Source organism: Ylistrum balloti, unplaced genomic scaffold (genome assembly GCF_031769215.1).
Source record: "Ylistrum balloti isolate Yb309-2 unplaced genomic scaffold, AGI_CSIRO_Ybal_v1 Utg369590, whole genome shotgun sequence".
Taxonomy (NCBI): Eukaryota; Metazoa; Mollusca; class Bivalvia; order Pectinida; family Pectinidae; genus Ylistrum; species Ylistrum balloti.
The window spans coordinates 713,639-731,056 of NW_026781876.1; the positions used below are offsets into that span (position 1 = coordinate 713,639).

The 17,418-nt window shown below is 34.3% G+C and overlaps 1 protein-coding gene across 2 annotated transcripts in view; it reads left to right on the forward strand.

Annotated features, from left to right (window-relative positions):
• Nucleotides 1-16,192, forward strand: part of LOC132544666 (cytohesin-interacting protein-like) — a 32,993-nt gene extending 16,801 nt beyond the window's left edge. For both annotated transcript variants that reach the window (XM_060208293.1, XM_060208300.1), the window contains 6 exons: nucleotides 6,805-6,951; nucleotides 7,432-7,534; nucleotides 8,823-8,916; nucleotides 9,819-9,885; nucleotides 10,616-10,682; nucleotides 11,929-16,192. In XM_060208293.1, the coding sequence (XP_060064276.1) occupies nucleotides 6,805-6,951; nucleotides 7,432-7,534; nucleotides 8,823-8,916; nucleotides 9,819-9,885; nucleotides 10,616-10,682; nucleotides 11,929-12,899 (1,449 nt within the window). In that variant the 3' untranslated portion in view covers nucleotides 12,900-16,192. The remainder of the gene's footprint in view (nucleotides 1-6,804; nucleotides 6,952-7,431; nucleotides 7,535-8,822; nucleotides 8,917-9,818; nucleotides 9,886-10,615; nucleotides 10,683-11,928) is intronic.
• Nucleotides 16,193-17,418: the final 1,226 nt, after the last annotated feature.

The following is a 17,418-nucleotide window of genomic DNA, read 5'->3' on the forward strand; positions in this document are numbered from 1 at the left end:
AGCATGAAGAGATTTTCTGTTTTTGAGAAGATAATAGGTTGTGTAAGGGTCATCAGATTTTAGGAGTGAAGATTCAGATGAGAAAATCCCTGTATTTCAGTGTGAAGTTCACATGATGTGTGAAAGTTCTGTGGCATCTTAATCATCTAAATAACACTTGGCTGCAGCATCAAAGTTATGTGTGACTTGGTATCAGCTTTGTACTTGGCTGGTGGTATTTATATCATCAAACTTGTACATCACAAGTATCAGCTTTACATGTAACTGGTGCTATTTAGCACCAAGATTGTGCATTATAAATATCAGCTTTACATGTGACTGGTGCTATTTAGCACCAAGATTGTGCATTATAAGTATCAGCTTTACATGTGACTGGTGCTATTTAGCACCAAGATTGTGCATTATAAGTATCAGCTTTACATGTGACTGGTGCTATTTAGCACCAAGATTGTGCATTATAAGTATCAGCTTTACATGTGACTGGTGCTATTTAGCACCAAGATTGTGCATTATAAGTATCAGCTTTACATGTGACTGGTGCTATTTAGCACCAAGATTGTGCATTATAACTATCAGCTTTACATTTTACTGGTGCTATTTAGCACCAACATTGTACATCACTGGTATCAGCATTACACTCAATAGCTAAGGTCCTGTGTTTAGCACCAAAGATGTAGGACTCCTGTATCAGATTCACGCCTTTGCTGGTTAGTTGTACAAAATTATGTGACTTGTGCTTAATTTAGCACAAAACTATTTCAATTTTAGCAGTTTCTCATAGAAAGTTGAGAACTTCCTTCCATTTTGGAAGTTTCTAGAAATCCTTTCTATTTAAATTGCACGTAACCCAGTGTAGCACCAATCTGTATCAGTCATTGCAATTTTGTTTTTAGTAGAAATGAGGATATCAATATAGTGTGTTTGTCCATCTGTCTTGCTGTCAGGTAAGGTAAGGTATGGTGCAATATCACATACTGTTGTGTACATAGTAAAAAAAAAGGTTTTATTTGTAAATAAAGATTCAACAAACACTCTATACACTGCCCAGTACAGTCATAGCTTTTCTCCACACTTCAATTTCTCAGACCTCGGCAATAGTGTACACTTCTCACCCCTGATGGTTTGTGCTTCTTGGTAAGCATGGAAACAGCTTGGTATATGCTGTCATGGTTTTTTTGCCCATGGACTTGACACTTACCTCACTTTGCAGTGGCATGTGATGGGCCTTCCACATGTTGTTCAGTAAGGTAGCAATTTCTCTGCTACTTAGTAACAATGACTCCAGATGACCCTAGCTGCTCATTAGTGATAAATTAAAACCCATCAAAGAAATGAACAAGCATTAATTAGTACACATTCAGTGAGTTGAATAAGCTGGAATTACCAAGTGTACTTCTTTCCTAACTGTATTATCGGGTGTTTTCAGTTCAAATTTACTTTCTATTTCTTTTTAAGTTGAATGGGACATGCTGTTAACAACAATAATAACAATAATGCTGTTGCTAAATCTATATTTATATTTAACATACCCTACAAAGCCATGTGTTTGTTTAGAATATATCTGTAATTTGGTTCTAGGAGAGAGGCTTCACTTGCTTCAGAAAAGTAACATTGTTTTATCTAATTTAGCTACATAATATGCTATAAACCTTATTAACAAATTAATATGTGATTCAAAGACCTGCAGCGGTTTCAGCCACCTGATATGCCTCTAACGACAAACTGAACTTTGTAATAAGAAAGTGATTAAGGTTCTTTCGTTTTAAATTGCATGTTCAAAAGTTGAAAGCATCATGAATAACATTTGTCTTACGAAGGAATCGTATTTGAGAAATGTGAAAAAATATACCTCTTTAGTATTAAAGTTGACATAATACTTTTCTAAGTGGGTTTAAACCAATTTCGAAGGTCAACATGAGGTATAAATGTTCACTCATAGAAAGATTTGAATGCCAAGTAAATGACAATACAGGCCTGTGGGGCCTCTTGTTCCATCAGTATGGTACCAGGAACTTAGATTTTCAAATGGTTTTACTAAAGTGTTTACTCTTTCCTCCTTCAAGTTATTCATATTAAAAAAACATACTTTCTTTCATTTAATTTGTTTTCTTAGTTTTTGTAAACTAACAATGTTAAATTTCTTATAAAAAGTGGATTAATTTATCACAAAGCAGACATCTGGGTTAAACGATTTACTCAAGGGAACATACCAGTTAAAAAAATGGTACACAGTTTGGGTGTTAATGATGCCTGCAGATTTGACTTACTTTATCAACGTCGTTAACAAGATTCTATTTCAAAGGTCAAGGTGATGTCATGGGGTCATATACGCTGATATCTGCTTTAACATTGGCAGCCAGCAGCAGTGTATTTGCACACTTACAACAGCTGAGGTCACAGAGTTCAGATTAAGAAATGTGTTTCTGGAAAATTAAGCTGGAAATCCTAGAATCATGTAAAAAATTATTGATGTTGGCAACCATATTGTGTATGTACAACATCATGCTACTGACTCCAGAACACTTGAGGACATGTTCCTGGATTGTTACCTTAAAGTTTAGGATTACGTAAACAACATCCTACAGTAATATCTATAGCCTAATGATTTCTTATTTTTCATGGTTTTGTTATCAAAGAGGTGTAATTTATCAAAGTCTGCACAATTTCTGTACTCTTGTGATGCTGGAATTGTCCTTGGAAGAAAAAAGAATTTATTTTCCTAATAAGCTAACACGTTCTAAGGAAATATAGGTGGTTGTCAGCTTTATTGATTGTCTGATTTGTCTTCTAACGCTGTATAAGTCTGGAGGACTAGGAGTAGTTTACTAGATGAAGTACATTCAACCTCTCATTCAGTGTAAGAGTATGGGCCTATTTCTTATAGGACAAAAAAAATAATATTTGTTGGTAATTTGACTAAAAAACACTAGATTTTGATGGGCTTATCACCAGACATGTGCTTATCACCAGACACAGGCTTATCATCAGACATGGGCTTATCATCAGACATGGGCTTATCACCAGACATGGGCATATCATCAGACATGGGCTTATCATCAGACATGGGCTTATCACCAGACATGGGCATATCATCAGACATGGGCTTATCATCAGACATAGGCTTATTACCAGACATGGGCTTATCACCAGACATGGGCTTATCACCAGACACGGGCTTATCATCAGACATGGGCTTATCACCAGACAATTAACTTTAAGAATCTATAGAAGTAGATTTTTTATTACTCTTTATTAATAAAATATGATGCCCTCAAAAAAATTAAAAATTCTGAAAAAATATATGATTTTGCAGTAAAAGTGAGTTAAAATCTCTAGAAACCCACATAATTTTTTTAAGATTCAGTAATTTTATCACGGAAAGATTGAAGATTCTGTCAGGCCACCATCATTGAATATTTGAATTATCTGATACAGGATTTTGATAAATCATTTATGTGCAACAATAATTAATGGATTATGTTTCCTTCAGTGTTGTTTACTTGGAGACAGAATAGCCAGATCCATTATCACAGATACAGAAAATGAGACTGTTTAATGGTTTGATCTTTCTAAAACATCTAAATCTTACTCTTCAATATTTGCTTCTCCCTCAAAAAAATTATGTAAGATATAAATACCATCATACAAATGCTGGTGCAAAGAAGAAGATTACAGGACACTGAAATGGTTTATGTTTGTGCTTATGTGAAATAAGTGAGGGTGGATAGGCTTATTGCCCATCATTGGCTTATAATTGGATGATGACAGTTGATTCATGGATCCAACAGGTAATTGGGTTGTAATTACAAAGAAAGGATGCATTGTTTACGAGAGGAGGACAGCATTCAGGTATACAGTAACTTATACGCAACAAAAAAAAGAAATCACAAAGTTCCCCCCTGCAGTAAACCTTAGCTGTAAGGAAATAATGGAATATGTGGTCAGGTATAAAATCAAGAATGATCTCCCTTCTCGACAATCTACCCTAAAATCAGCCAAGCGTGACGATGTCATTGTCCGACTTTGGGAGCTTCTTTAGACTAAATCACACGGTGTGATCATGCCAAGCCACATTAATTTTCCACGTTGACATTTTGATTTCGCCATTAACTGAGATGCCAAGCTTATTGCAAATTCAGAGGGGTAGAGCAATTGCGAAGTTGATGGATGGTCATAGACAAACTGCTGTCGCACGGCAGTGTGGCTTTGTCCAATGTACAGTTAACCGTCTCTATACATGTTTCCATGCTACTAGGTTAGTTTCTGATCATCTCAGGAGTAGTCGTCTGCATGTAACAACGACATGACCAGTAAGGGCAATTCAAATGTTGCACTTGTGCAACAGATTCAAGACCGCTGTAGAGACTGTGTTGCATATCTTAGATACTATTGGCAGACCCATTACTGCTCAAACAGCTAGGAACCACTTGAGTGCCGAGAGAATCATTGCATGCTAAACCTTATGTCAGGCCACCTCTGATACAACGGACACGGCAAGTGCGTCTTGACTGGATGTGCAGACATGGCCTGAACAGGTTTGGGATGTGTCGATGGAGGTGTGTGATTTCCTTTGATGAGTCTAGATTCTGTCTGTATCGCTCAAAGAGAAGAAAAAGGTATATCATAGACGCCATGAGTGTTTGCTGATGCATGCGTGATTGAATACGATAGATTAGGTGGGGCGTTTATAATGGTTTAGAGCATCTCCCATGTAAAATCTCCCTTAGTGATCCTGGATCCTAACCTCAATGCCATTCAATACAGAGACCAGATCCTCCAACCAACGATACAGAGACCAGATCCTCCAAACACACATCCTTCCACTTCCCAGACGTCATAACCTAATTTTCCAGCAAGACAATTCTGGACTGCATGTTCTCAGAGTCTGTCATGATTTTCTGATGGCAAACAATGTTCAGCCTCTGCAATGTCCCCTATATAGCCCCAACATGTCTCCTGTTCAGCATCTGTGGGATGAGCTGGACAGGCATATTTGGTAACATGAAAACCCCCTCCACCTAACCGTGTCAAGTGCATCTGTAGGATGAGCTGGACAGGCATATTTGGTAACGTGAAAACCCCCTCCAACTAACCATGTCAAGTTTACCGCAGTTTAATGTTCTCATGAATTCAATGCATAGGAGAATCTGCAGGGATTTGTGCAAGAGGTGCCCATACCAGGTACTGAAGTGTCTTTTTTTTTCGTGGGCATCCGACTTTGAGTAACTACTGACGACATGAGTGACGTCACACAGACTTTTCTTCTACAGTATCGTAAAGAGTAGACTTGTCCGTTCACGTTGATATAAAATTTTGTACAAATTTCCCAAAGTAGGCTATTGATTGCATAATTTTATGGTGTGTTTCTTTTTTTTGTTGAGTATAGAATGAACAAGAATGGGCAGACTTAAAAGCATAGCAAGACATTTTATCTGTTTTATTTGAAGAAAGTTTTAAATAAAGTGAAAACATTGGATGTATAGAGCTAGGAACACTTGTTAGGCAAAGAATGCTTTGGATTATACCAACTTCAATAAACTATGTAAATGAAAATTGCTAATGGCTGATTTTGTTTGAATATGCTAATGAGTTGGTTTAGTGTCAAGTAGCGTTACTGTAAGAGGTCACTATTACAGGACGAACTGATGTTTTATGGTGTACCTCTAGTGAGGTACGGGAAAGTCCGAGGCAGGCACTACCACACTTGTGTTTTGCTTTTGTTTAGATAGAGTAGAACAGGACATTAATTAAATGTAAATAAGGTACAATCTAAAAAGTGGAGGGTATAGTAAGTTTATCTAAAATAGGTCATGAATCATAATTTGTTTATCGCAAAATAAATGGTGACTTAAACAGGATATGACTCAAAACTTGAGGTATTGAAAACAAATACTGACTTTAAGCAGGTGGTGGTTCAAGTCAGGTTTATCTGAAATAGGTGGTAGTTTTAAACTGGTTTATCTCAAAATTAATGGTGAATCTAAACTGGATTATAATGGAGGTGGCTTAAAATAAGTGGTGACATAAAACTCAAGTAGAGAATCAGAGAAGGTGGTGAGTCAAAAGATAGAGTAACTCAGGAGGGTCTATCTGATAGCAAATTTTGACTCAAACAGGTGAACTTTTGAACAGGTTATCCTCTTATCTGCTTTATCTGTAAACAGATGGGGACTGGTTTCGCTGAAAAAATATAGTGACACAAAACTAATGGTGACTCAAATCTGGTTAATCTGAAAAAAAAATGATGTTTATTTCCCGCTGGGAAGACCTCTGAGGAATTATTAGTATAGGATGACAGTTTTGATGGTATGTATGTTTTGACACTGGATTACTATCATCAATGTCACAATTTCTGGTTCATGACACTTTGAAAGCTACTTTTCCTAGGCCTGGTGTCAGAAAATAGATGTTTGGTGACTCAAAACTGGTTTATCTGTGAAAACAAGATGACTTAAAACAAGTGGTGACACAAGACTACATTATCTGAGAACAGATGGTGACTAAACTAAATAGCTGGTAATATGATTTCACAAGGGATTTAATGCTTCATTTGAGTAATTCATTTTGTGTTACAAAATATGACGTCAAAGGAAAAAAATCCCTAGGGTGAAAAAGATTTCTCAAAGTGAGTTGCCTCTTAAATGTGTCAGATGTGTTATAACAGGTAGTCTTGTAAGAAAAATGGATTCTGACCTTTAAGACAGCTGATCTATGCAGCAGATCAAGAAAGATCTTCAAATGTTTAAAGGCAATTTTGGGCTTAATGCCCAGACATAAGCTTTTGCATATTACTGTCTTTTGCAGTTGATGCTCCATCAAACGAGCTCCCTAGGAGCTGACCTCAACCAACTTGATGCAGAGCGGTCAATCCAGAGTGACCCAGAGGACAATCGCAAACGGAGGACACTACTGCTTCATAAACACAATCAGTCCTGGGGCTTCACCCTTCAGGTTTGTTTTGAATGTTATCATACAGGTACATTCTTTATAGAATCCAAGTCTTCATGATGTTTCATCAGACACTGGTAGGTAGGATCTTTCTGTCTGTTTCCCCCCTTATAATCTAGATACCCATCTAGGTTTAATTAACTTTATAATCAAATCCCATCTATGTCGTTCATACTTCTAAATACCAGACAGTCACCTATAATCAGTCATTTGGTTCTACGTCAAGGTCTTTTGACAAGAGCAATGCATCCTATTCTGACTGCAACCATCTGTATGTTGTAAACTGTACATGTACTTGTTGTGTGTATTAAAGTGTTTGCTTGCTATTCTAAACAGATTGTATTGTAATATCTTATCTTACTTATTACCCTCTGTTTTTTATCTACAATATAAGTAATTATTTACTGACATGTAGGTAGATAAGTAATCCCAGTACCTTTTACAATTCTTGTTTTGCGAGTTTGAATGCTTTCTTGTTTTTAGACCTATGGTATCAAGAACAAGAAAACAAATGAAGTAGAAGTAATGACATATGTTGACTACATAGATTTAAACAGCTCTGCTTACATCGCTGGTCTCAGGACAGGTAAGTAATAAACAGGAAAAAGGGGAGATAACTGAGGATGACCAAATAGAATCTATATAGTGAAAATAGGGGATAGTGTAATGAACATTATACATTGGAGATAATTTCAAGTTTGACAAATACACACATAGGGCAAGTCCCTTTGAGTAGTCTAATAAACATTGTTCAGGGGAGATAACTCTGGTTAGAAAAAATCATTTAAAACAGGAGACCAAGAGAGTTTATGATATTTTCATGAAAATGTTGTTCCACATGCTTTTGTTGCTCATAATTGTGTGAATAACAGTAAGTGAATGTCAGTCAAAATGAAGGATAATTTTACATATATGACCAACAAATTTATGGAATGATTCCCCTGAGAATATTGTAAATTATGAAACGTTACAGAGAATGAAATAATCACCCTTAAAACTTAGTAAATTATAATTTTTAGAAACAAATATTGTGTGACTGAATTTCATCAAATGCTTCTTAGACTTGCCTAGAACATTTAGACACTTTATAATTGATATTTGCTGAATCTCACTGCAGTCAACAGGATATATTTTATACAAATTGTTTTATTAACAAATTGTGGAAGTTTGGAGGAGTTAGCTCCCTTAGACTAATTGCAATGAAATCCACCATCATAAACAAAACATTTTTTCAGTTGCATATTAGCTGTGATGTTTGCCAAACTCTCTTGAAACTCCTAAATAAATTTCTAAAAGGAGCTTAAGACACTTAAATGAGTGATTGTCTTCTGAAATAAATGGTTATGAATAGCAAACAAGTTAAATTTGATGTTCGTACGATGGGTGTATCACAGCATGAACAACCAGAGTGAGAGGTTCCAGTAGGGCAAGTGTCTTCTTCGTAGATGACATCGTCCATAAAAATCTTGGTATCAAGGTAATGTCATGTTCCCAAGAAAAGAACAGTATTCAACAAAACCAAGAGTAACATTAGTGAGCATCAGGGTATTTAAAGATCTATGTTGCACAAGGTCATAAAAAAATTTCCAAATGAAAAACAGACAATCTTTAAACTTTGAAATAGTCTTCATCAAAAATGCATCTGTCAGAGGTTTCTGTTTTCCGTCTCAGCAGTTGTACACTGGGAAACAAGATTTCAAATTATATCAGACGCAATTTTGTAACCCAATGGACAAAAGAAAATATTTTTATGTTAACCTCTATTTACAGTGACAAGGACATCCATATTATCATCACATATTTGACATTATTTTAGATTTATTGTAAAACTTTAGCATCAGTGTTGTTTCAGACTTTGTTCCTCTTAATTACAGGTGATGTCATTCTTTCTGTTAATGGTCGTAGTATGGAAGTGGCCACACATGCGGAGCTTGTATCAGCTATCAAATTCAGTGGCGATAAACTCAGGTAATGGTCAGACATTGAGTTCGACTGACCGTGACAAAATGTCATACCTCAGCGGTCAAGTGGTAACAAATTTAGAAAGAAAAAGTAGATACTTTTTATATACCAGGTATATGCAAAAAAAAATTCAACAGTTTTTACTGCAATAAAGTGTTTTTATTATTGAGGAAGGAGAGAAATGTTAAAAGTAAGTAAAGTATATTATTTCTCACAACATTTTCCTGTGACTAACAGGGAAGGTTTTGTGTACAATGTTGAACTTATGGGAGAAAAAGTGTCTTAAATGGATGTGTTTGATGGATGGGAAAATCTAAAAACCTGAGGGAAAGAGTGTGGAAATGCAGAAGGTGCTTTCCCACTGGTTTTCAGATTTTCCTGTCCGTCAAACAAATCTATGTAAGTTTTTAAAATTTTGTTTTAGAATGATCATAATTCTAAATTAAACATTATATACCTCTCCATGATTGTTCTAGGATTTTGAAGAATCAAAGCCAGAGAACAGATTCTTTGACCTTTAGCTTATAGGCTTTTGTTTTGAATCAGAACTTGAATCTCATGATGGCATGTACACTATGTATGGTATGACATTTTACTAGAATGCTCATATGGATTTACCTGTATGACTCTTACCCCAATACGTATGGTAATTCATTTACCCAGCAACCTTAATATCTGCTATAATGTATAGACTGTATGACATTGACTCAAGATAATTACAATATTGTATGAATGCTTTGACTTTGACCTCAATATTTACTGAAATGTATTACCTGTATGACCTTGACCCCAATATTTTTGGTAATGTATCACCTATATGACCTTGACCTTAATATCTTAAGTGGTGTGTGGATTGCCTTTAGACTTTGACTCCAATATATGAAGTATTGGTTTGCCTGTCTCTGTAGGTTGGTGGTACTCTTTGAAGACTGTGTCCATAAAGTTGAGCTGTATGACCGAATCATACGCCTGAAGGTATGAAAGACTTATTTCACTCTTTCATAAGGTATAATCAGTATCAATCCTGAACAATCCTTTCTGATTCTGTTCCTGTTACGTCTTTTAACCAGATTTACAGCTTTGTATGTCAGACACAGAACATTGTTGCAACATCACACATAACTTGTAAATGCAGGTTTCTTTGACTTCCACTGTGAAATAAGATAATATAATATTTTTCATAATTTTTGGGAATGAGTTTATATAATGTATTTCATATTTGTTGTAAATGAGTTGATATATCTTGTTTCATAATTGTTGTACATGAGTTAGATGATATAGCTTGTTTCATATTTGTTGTAAATGAGTTAGATGATATAGCTTGTTTCATAATTGTTGTAAATGAGTTAGATGATATAGCTTGTTTCATAATTGTTGTAAATGAGTTGATATAGCTTGTTTCATAATTGTTGTAAATGAGTTGATATAGCTTGTTTCATAATTGTTGTAAATGAGTTGATATAGCTTGTTTCATAATTGTTGTAAAGGTGTTGATATAGCTTGTTTCATAATTGTTGTAAATGAGTTGATATAGCTTGTTTCATAATTGTTGTAAAAGAAGTTGCTTATTGATTTTCATCAGAAATATGAAGATAGATATGTTGTGTTTATCAATTTAGTCTGAAGTTTATCAGTAAAAAAAAAACAAAAAGATATTTCAGTACAGAAGCATTATCTCTCTCTCTCTCTCTCTCTCTCTCTACAGAGAGTTGTAACCAGCAAAATGGAGGAATTACGTGATTTGGAATTTCAAGAACGAGAAATATTAGAACGTAAGTTTTAAAAACTTGTCATGAATGGTGCCTAATGAAGTGATGACCTCAGATTTTAGTTCTACATTGACAGGTATAAAACTTCAAAATCTCTGATTGATTCTTGTTTATATCCTGTATCACATTCAGGTTCAGGACAGACAGATTTTATTTTCAATAAAGATACTTATATCCGTAATGTTGTTCACTTGTAAGGACCAGGATTAGTGGGAATAATGCTGTAATTTAACTTTGATAGCAAATATTTTTTTGTTTCATGCTGGTATGAAAGAAAAACATTTTTGCAAACTGAATGAATACATAAAGGCACATTCATGATATGTAAAATTCAATAATATACTTATCAAAACTTGTAATCAATTTCTCAGATAAGTTTCAATAATAGAAATAAGGCATAAATGTATAAATCAGATAATTTAATAAAGAATTATTTTATAACACCAGCTGGTGTGACATGATGTGATGTCATTGACAGATAATTCGCCATTTTCAGTCATTCAAAATTCATTCATATTTTATGATATCATAGTCCGTTTTTGTTAATATCATTGAATGACGGCAAACAACACACCAGGTGAAAACAGATATTCCATTCATACAAAAAAATTCCAAAAGACCCACAGCAAAGGGGGCGTGTAGTCATACACTCCTCCAATAAAAAAATCAACAAATCGGAAAGCTGCATTTTAGAACTTACCAACAAAAAATTGATTATATAATCATAAGTACAAAGTATTAATTCAGTTAGGCTCTGTTTTTTTGGATTTTCAAAAATATGCTATTTCATGTATCTCCAATTTAAAAATTAAATGTAGCTCAACAAAATCAATTGATACTTATTGCAGTAGCTTGTAGACATGTGTTTTGTTGATGAATAGTATCCATGAAATAGACAAAATAAAACATCCATGAAAATTAATAATTTTGCAGTAAAGAAAAATGAATTCCCAACTGAATTTTGACTGAATGAATTATGTTTTTAGACTAAAAACTTTGAGTAGGCAATATGTGTTTTTATGTGAATACAAGTTTTGATATTATCAGTGTTTGATATGAAATAATTTCAGTGAAGCATGAGAAAAAATTAACTATTAGTTATAATGTATAAATTATATCAAAATTAACAGATTAATGATGATTCCTAATGATTCAATATTAGGTGATGATTTTCTGCATTATAAGAATACGAATTATGAAAATGATGCTTATCATAGCATTTAATTTATCAATTTGGTCTGTGTTTCAGGGTACTGTGAGAACAAGGGTATCAGTCGGTATGACGATATTCGCCGAAGTGTTTACAGTACGGCCTCTAGCAGTAGCTGGGACCGCTACAGTGTCTTATCATCACAGGTTGTCAGTAACTTTCCAAAGAACAGACATAACATCCCCAAGGTCATGGTCAGTGGGGAAGGATACTGTGAAGGCACACTTGTCCACGATGAAGAAGACTCGGGATCCATATTGAGTGAATCATTCGGTCTCGAAGACAGTTACTGTGATATATCATATGCAGACTCTGACAGTGATAGTGTCTCAGGGCTCAGATTCACATGTGATGGACACAGTGTTAACTCAGGCAGTTTAGGTAGTTTTAGGAGCCAGAAGAATAACCTTATTGGGGCACATGGAAATGTAGGGATTATTCCTGAAGGTGAAACATTGGAGGATTTGGAGGATCAGTCGATGGACAGGTTAGGGGCCTATGGACCGATAGATATAACCTTTAACCCCTTGCTTAGTCATGACATTCGCAAAATAAAATCTGAAGGTCATATGGAAAAGCTGCAATGTAAACCATCAAGAAACAGTATACAAAATCTAAAACATACTAATAAACTGGAAGTGCCAAAGTTAATCAGCTGTTCAAATGGATCACAACAAGTGTTAAAGGAACAAAGATATGGTTCGTTTAGGTCACTTCAGGAAGAAAGCTGGCATGAAAGTGATATGTCAGAGGTCAGTAGTGTTAGGTCAGAGGTCAGTAGTTCAAAGACAGAGGTTAGACAACACAAACAATTATCACTTAATTCTGTGGCAGAGGTATGTACAGGTGAAGCTGAACAATCAAACCCAGACACAATAGCTAGTCTTCAACCTCAGAAACAAGACATGTTAAACAATCTTACAAACAACACTGACCACAGTGTTCAAATACCGTTTCTATATTATGGGCCTGTCCATATTAATGAGGAGACAGAGATAACAAAATTGTGACAAACTTCAAATATACTATATAATGAGTATTCATGATATTTAACATGGGGATGCTTACTTCTGGAGATACATTATATCTCATTTGTTATAACTGTGAATATGACATCTATGATGTTATGTGTACCCTAATTACAAACACCAAAGATAATAACTAAATGCAAGAACTCATCAGTTGAGAAATAATTTTTGTGTGATAATAATGAATATTTTATACTGACTAAATCCACCTAATTTATACGACAGATAGTTGAATGTAGAGAAGTTTAAAGAAAGTTTTTGGAAGTTGATATTAGAAAACTACTTGCTGTGTTTACAGCATGTGATAAAATATGGTAAGATATTGATATATCACCATAGAAACAAACGGGAAGTATGTTGTGATATCACCATGGAGAAAAACAATCATCATCAAGACAAACAGGATGTTTATGATTGCGATATTGCCATGGAGATCAACAGGAAGTTTGTGTTAACATCACCATATAGACAAAACAGGAAGTAAATATGTTGTTGATGTTGCCATGGCGACTGACAGGAATGTGATAATGTCAGTAATAAATTGTATACTGTGATAATTTTAAGGGAGATAACTTGACTTTTGTAACAATTATGGCAAAATTGAAGGATGTCAGCTTTTTCATAGGTTTCAAACCCAAATAACTGACCCCAGCCAGAGAACTGAAGATCGTAGAAAACATACTAATGCCTGTTATATCTTTTAAGCTGCCACAATTACAATGCCTTTTATTTTGTGTTAAGGAATTCACAAGAAATAAAATATACAGGGCCAGGTTTTAAAATTGTGTCATCTACAGGGTGATCTAATGAAGTTTGAGGGGACATATTTATCATGGAAATAAGTAAATACATTAAAAAATAAGACCAATTTTCAATACAAAATTATTATAGTGTCTTTACATATATAAAGATGCCTTGTAAAATCCTGACTTTGAATGAAATGATACTACAACAGTTTTGAACAGATCTGTTTTGTAATGGATCAACGTTACTTATGAAACTTTAGAAGAAAGTTTTTAATTATAAATCTAGGGTTGTTTGATAATACTTAGTCTGGAAAGCTGCTTCTGAATGTGATTATTTTTAAAATGAATATGAAGGCAGAAAAATGAAATTCTACATATTGTAAATATATGGGAGTACATATGTAGTGGGATGCAGGGTAGAGGTTTGACCAATCAGTATAGATATTCTGTAATGAAATCTAATTTTGAAAATTATATATTTTGATGATAACCCTGAATTGAAAAAACACTACTTTCACAGAGATTCATGGCAAAAGTTCTATGAAATAGTCAATTTGAATAACTATTTTTTCTCAAAAATCTAATTTAGTGTCTTCCAAAAGTTTTGCTAATACCTCATTTTGAATAGAACTTGCGGTATTTAGACTTGGCAGGGTGAATGCATGCTTGAATTGATCAACACACAAGTAATACGTAACAGTAAATCTAAGGATTGCCACTAAGCGTTTGAGCTTACTGGTGTTGCCCTACCAGCTCCATAAAAACACAGGGAAAAGGCCCAGGATTACTCTGGATGTATGTCTTTCTTATGATCAACCCTAATTTTGAACTGGTGCTACAGTAATTGTCCGAAAAGCTGAATGAAGGGAGATAACTGGCCAACAGTTCACAACATGAATGTATAAGATATATATAGCATGTATCCCTACGGTGTTAAACTTTTCAGGGATGGATACACCTAGAATTGTTGTTAGATCTATGCTGATCTAATTTTGTAGTGATATATTCCTTATTTGGATTGTTTTCTAATGAAATGTACTGGAGGCCATTTGCTTAATATTACGTGTTGGTTATGATTAAGTGTATTTTGTATCAGACTCAAACTCTAAGGTGCTATTTCTGCTTTATTTATTTTTGCATTTATGTTGATAATTTAATCAGTTAAAATATGTTGATATGTGTGTTTACATGTGTAAGTTAGGTTGATGTATTGTTGATGCATACAGGTCAAAGTCATTGATGATGTTTAAGGTCAATGTCATTGATGATGTTAAAGGTCAAGGTAATTTATACTGTTAAAAGGTCAATGTCATTGATGATGTTGAAGGTGAAGGTTATTTATACTGTTAAAAGGTCAATGTCATTGATGATGTTGAAGGTGAAGGTTATTTATACTGTTAAAAGGTCAATGTCGTTGATGGTGTTTAAGGTCAATGTCATTGATGATGTTAAAGGTCAAGGTTGTTTATATTGTACAGAAAAGAAGATCGTAGATATACATGATGGAAAGCCAAGCTTATCAACTGTATATAAGTATGTTATAAGCTTTTTTGTATTATATATCAGACAAATGACTAAGTTGATTTAGATTTTAAAGAAAGCTGTTGAATGTCAGAATCTTTTCTTTTATAGAATAATTCTTAAAAGCCATTTGTACACGATGTGATATATCCCCCCTACTAGTGCCATGTAAATAATGATATTGGATATGTCTTTAGCTGAGGATGTCAATATATAATATCAGCATGAAACTTGTACATATTGTTAATACTGTGTTGTTTTCATGATTTGTAGTGTTTAGAGACTTGAAAGGAAGAGGAAATGAAAGCTCAAGGGAGGTTAGGGGCGGGGAAAGGAGAGACAGAGAGAGCGCATTCACAGTACTATGCTTGCGGGAAATTAATTATGGAGAAAAATCAGTTTTAAGGGGATAATCCAAATTCCCCATAATTCAGTGACATTATTTTGGAAACACAATGTAAAAATTTGCAGTTTCCTGTCAAAAGTTGAAAATGTGTTATTTTCAATACAGCTGGATAATTCCAATTACCTCCGTCTTTGTCTTCAGTTTGCAGTAGAAACATTTAAATAATGGCATGATCATAATTTTTAGTGGGGAAAATGATAACATTTACAAATATTTTTTTGGAAAAGATGAGAGAATGGAATTGTGTTTTGAGAGGAAAATATTACGGCCATGGAATTTGTGAATTGGAAAGCATATTCCCCTCAATGTGGTTTTCCAAATTCCCCACAAGCATAGTGTCATGAGTAAGAAGAGAAAAGAAGCAGAGAAAAGGAATGAGAGAGAGAACACAGGTGATAGGAGGAAAGGAGAGAGAGTAAGAATTAAAGTGATATAAGAAGAATGAATTTGTGTGTTAATTTACTGTATGCTGGCATACATGTTTTGATACACATAATATATATATACTCTTGTGTCTTTTTATATTGGATACGTAATACATTCCAAGCTACAAGTCATTCCGAGCATTTTTTTTTCTATTTATTTCCCGACACACTTGTATATTACCATATTTACAATATTCAGATGTTAAATCTATTTCTGTTACAGAAATCTTACTATTCATCGTTTGTGATACATTGTTATAACTTTACCTGGTTGTTTTGTCCACAAGACGTTTTTATCAAATAACACAGGTGTCGTTTGGCGTCTTCTGTTAGTATCACCATGTCTGGTAGAATTGCATAGTTGACACTTGACACAGCATGGTAAAATGGATTGCTGTTATTGGATAATACAGCAGTCATGTGACATATTCTCATCATGTGGCTTGTCACCATTAGATAATACAGCAGTCATGTGACATATTCTCATCATGTGGCTTGTCACCATTGGATAATACAGTAGTCATGTGACATATTCTCATCATGTGGCTTGTCACCATTGGATAATACAGTAGTCATGTGACATATTCTCATCCTGTGGCTTGTCACCATTTGATAATACAGTAGTCATGTGACATGTCTTTAAGACACGTTTTCATTTGTGATGTGTCCTGTCATATATCTTGTTAAAATTTTAAGATCGTACCGAACTGACAAATAAATCAGCAGAAAATAAAATTTTGTCTCGTCAACTTGTTTTTGTTTTCTCAAATATATGTACAACTAAACAAAGATGTAGGACATTACCCAGGCTTCTATCTATTGTAGGAAAACGGATATATGTGTTTACAACATGAAAGTGTGGTTCAGGAAAACACAACTTCTTATAACTCTAATTGAGCACATCAAACTTGGAAACTGGATTTACCAACAAATGTGTAAGAACTAAAGATTATTCAGAATATTCTGATGTTATTGACAGAATCTTCTCTCAGGATCAAATGTGTTATTGGAAAAGAAAGTAGAAATTAATTCTAGATTTTGACTTTCAACCTGCATCAACTGGATTTCAGAGAAATGTAACTTTTCCAGATTTTTTAAAGCCAATTATTTTCCTATGTATGAACTGTTTACTGCTAACATTTGGCTAGGTTTGATGTTGATGCAATCTATTGTGGTGGCTCCTTTTTGTTTCTATTGTAATTGATGCTATTTTTAGTTATTTTTGGTTGAGGTCCAGTGACAGGATTATATCCCATTTATCCCCCTATTTTCTTTTTACTTGATAGGGTGATCCTGTGGTTGCTATGGAAATGATAACTTTCTCACACTGGGTTGCCATGTGTTATGATAATCATCGCAATGTAGCATAACTATGTCGCAAAGTTATAATGACAATATCTTGA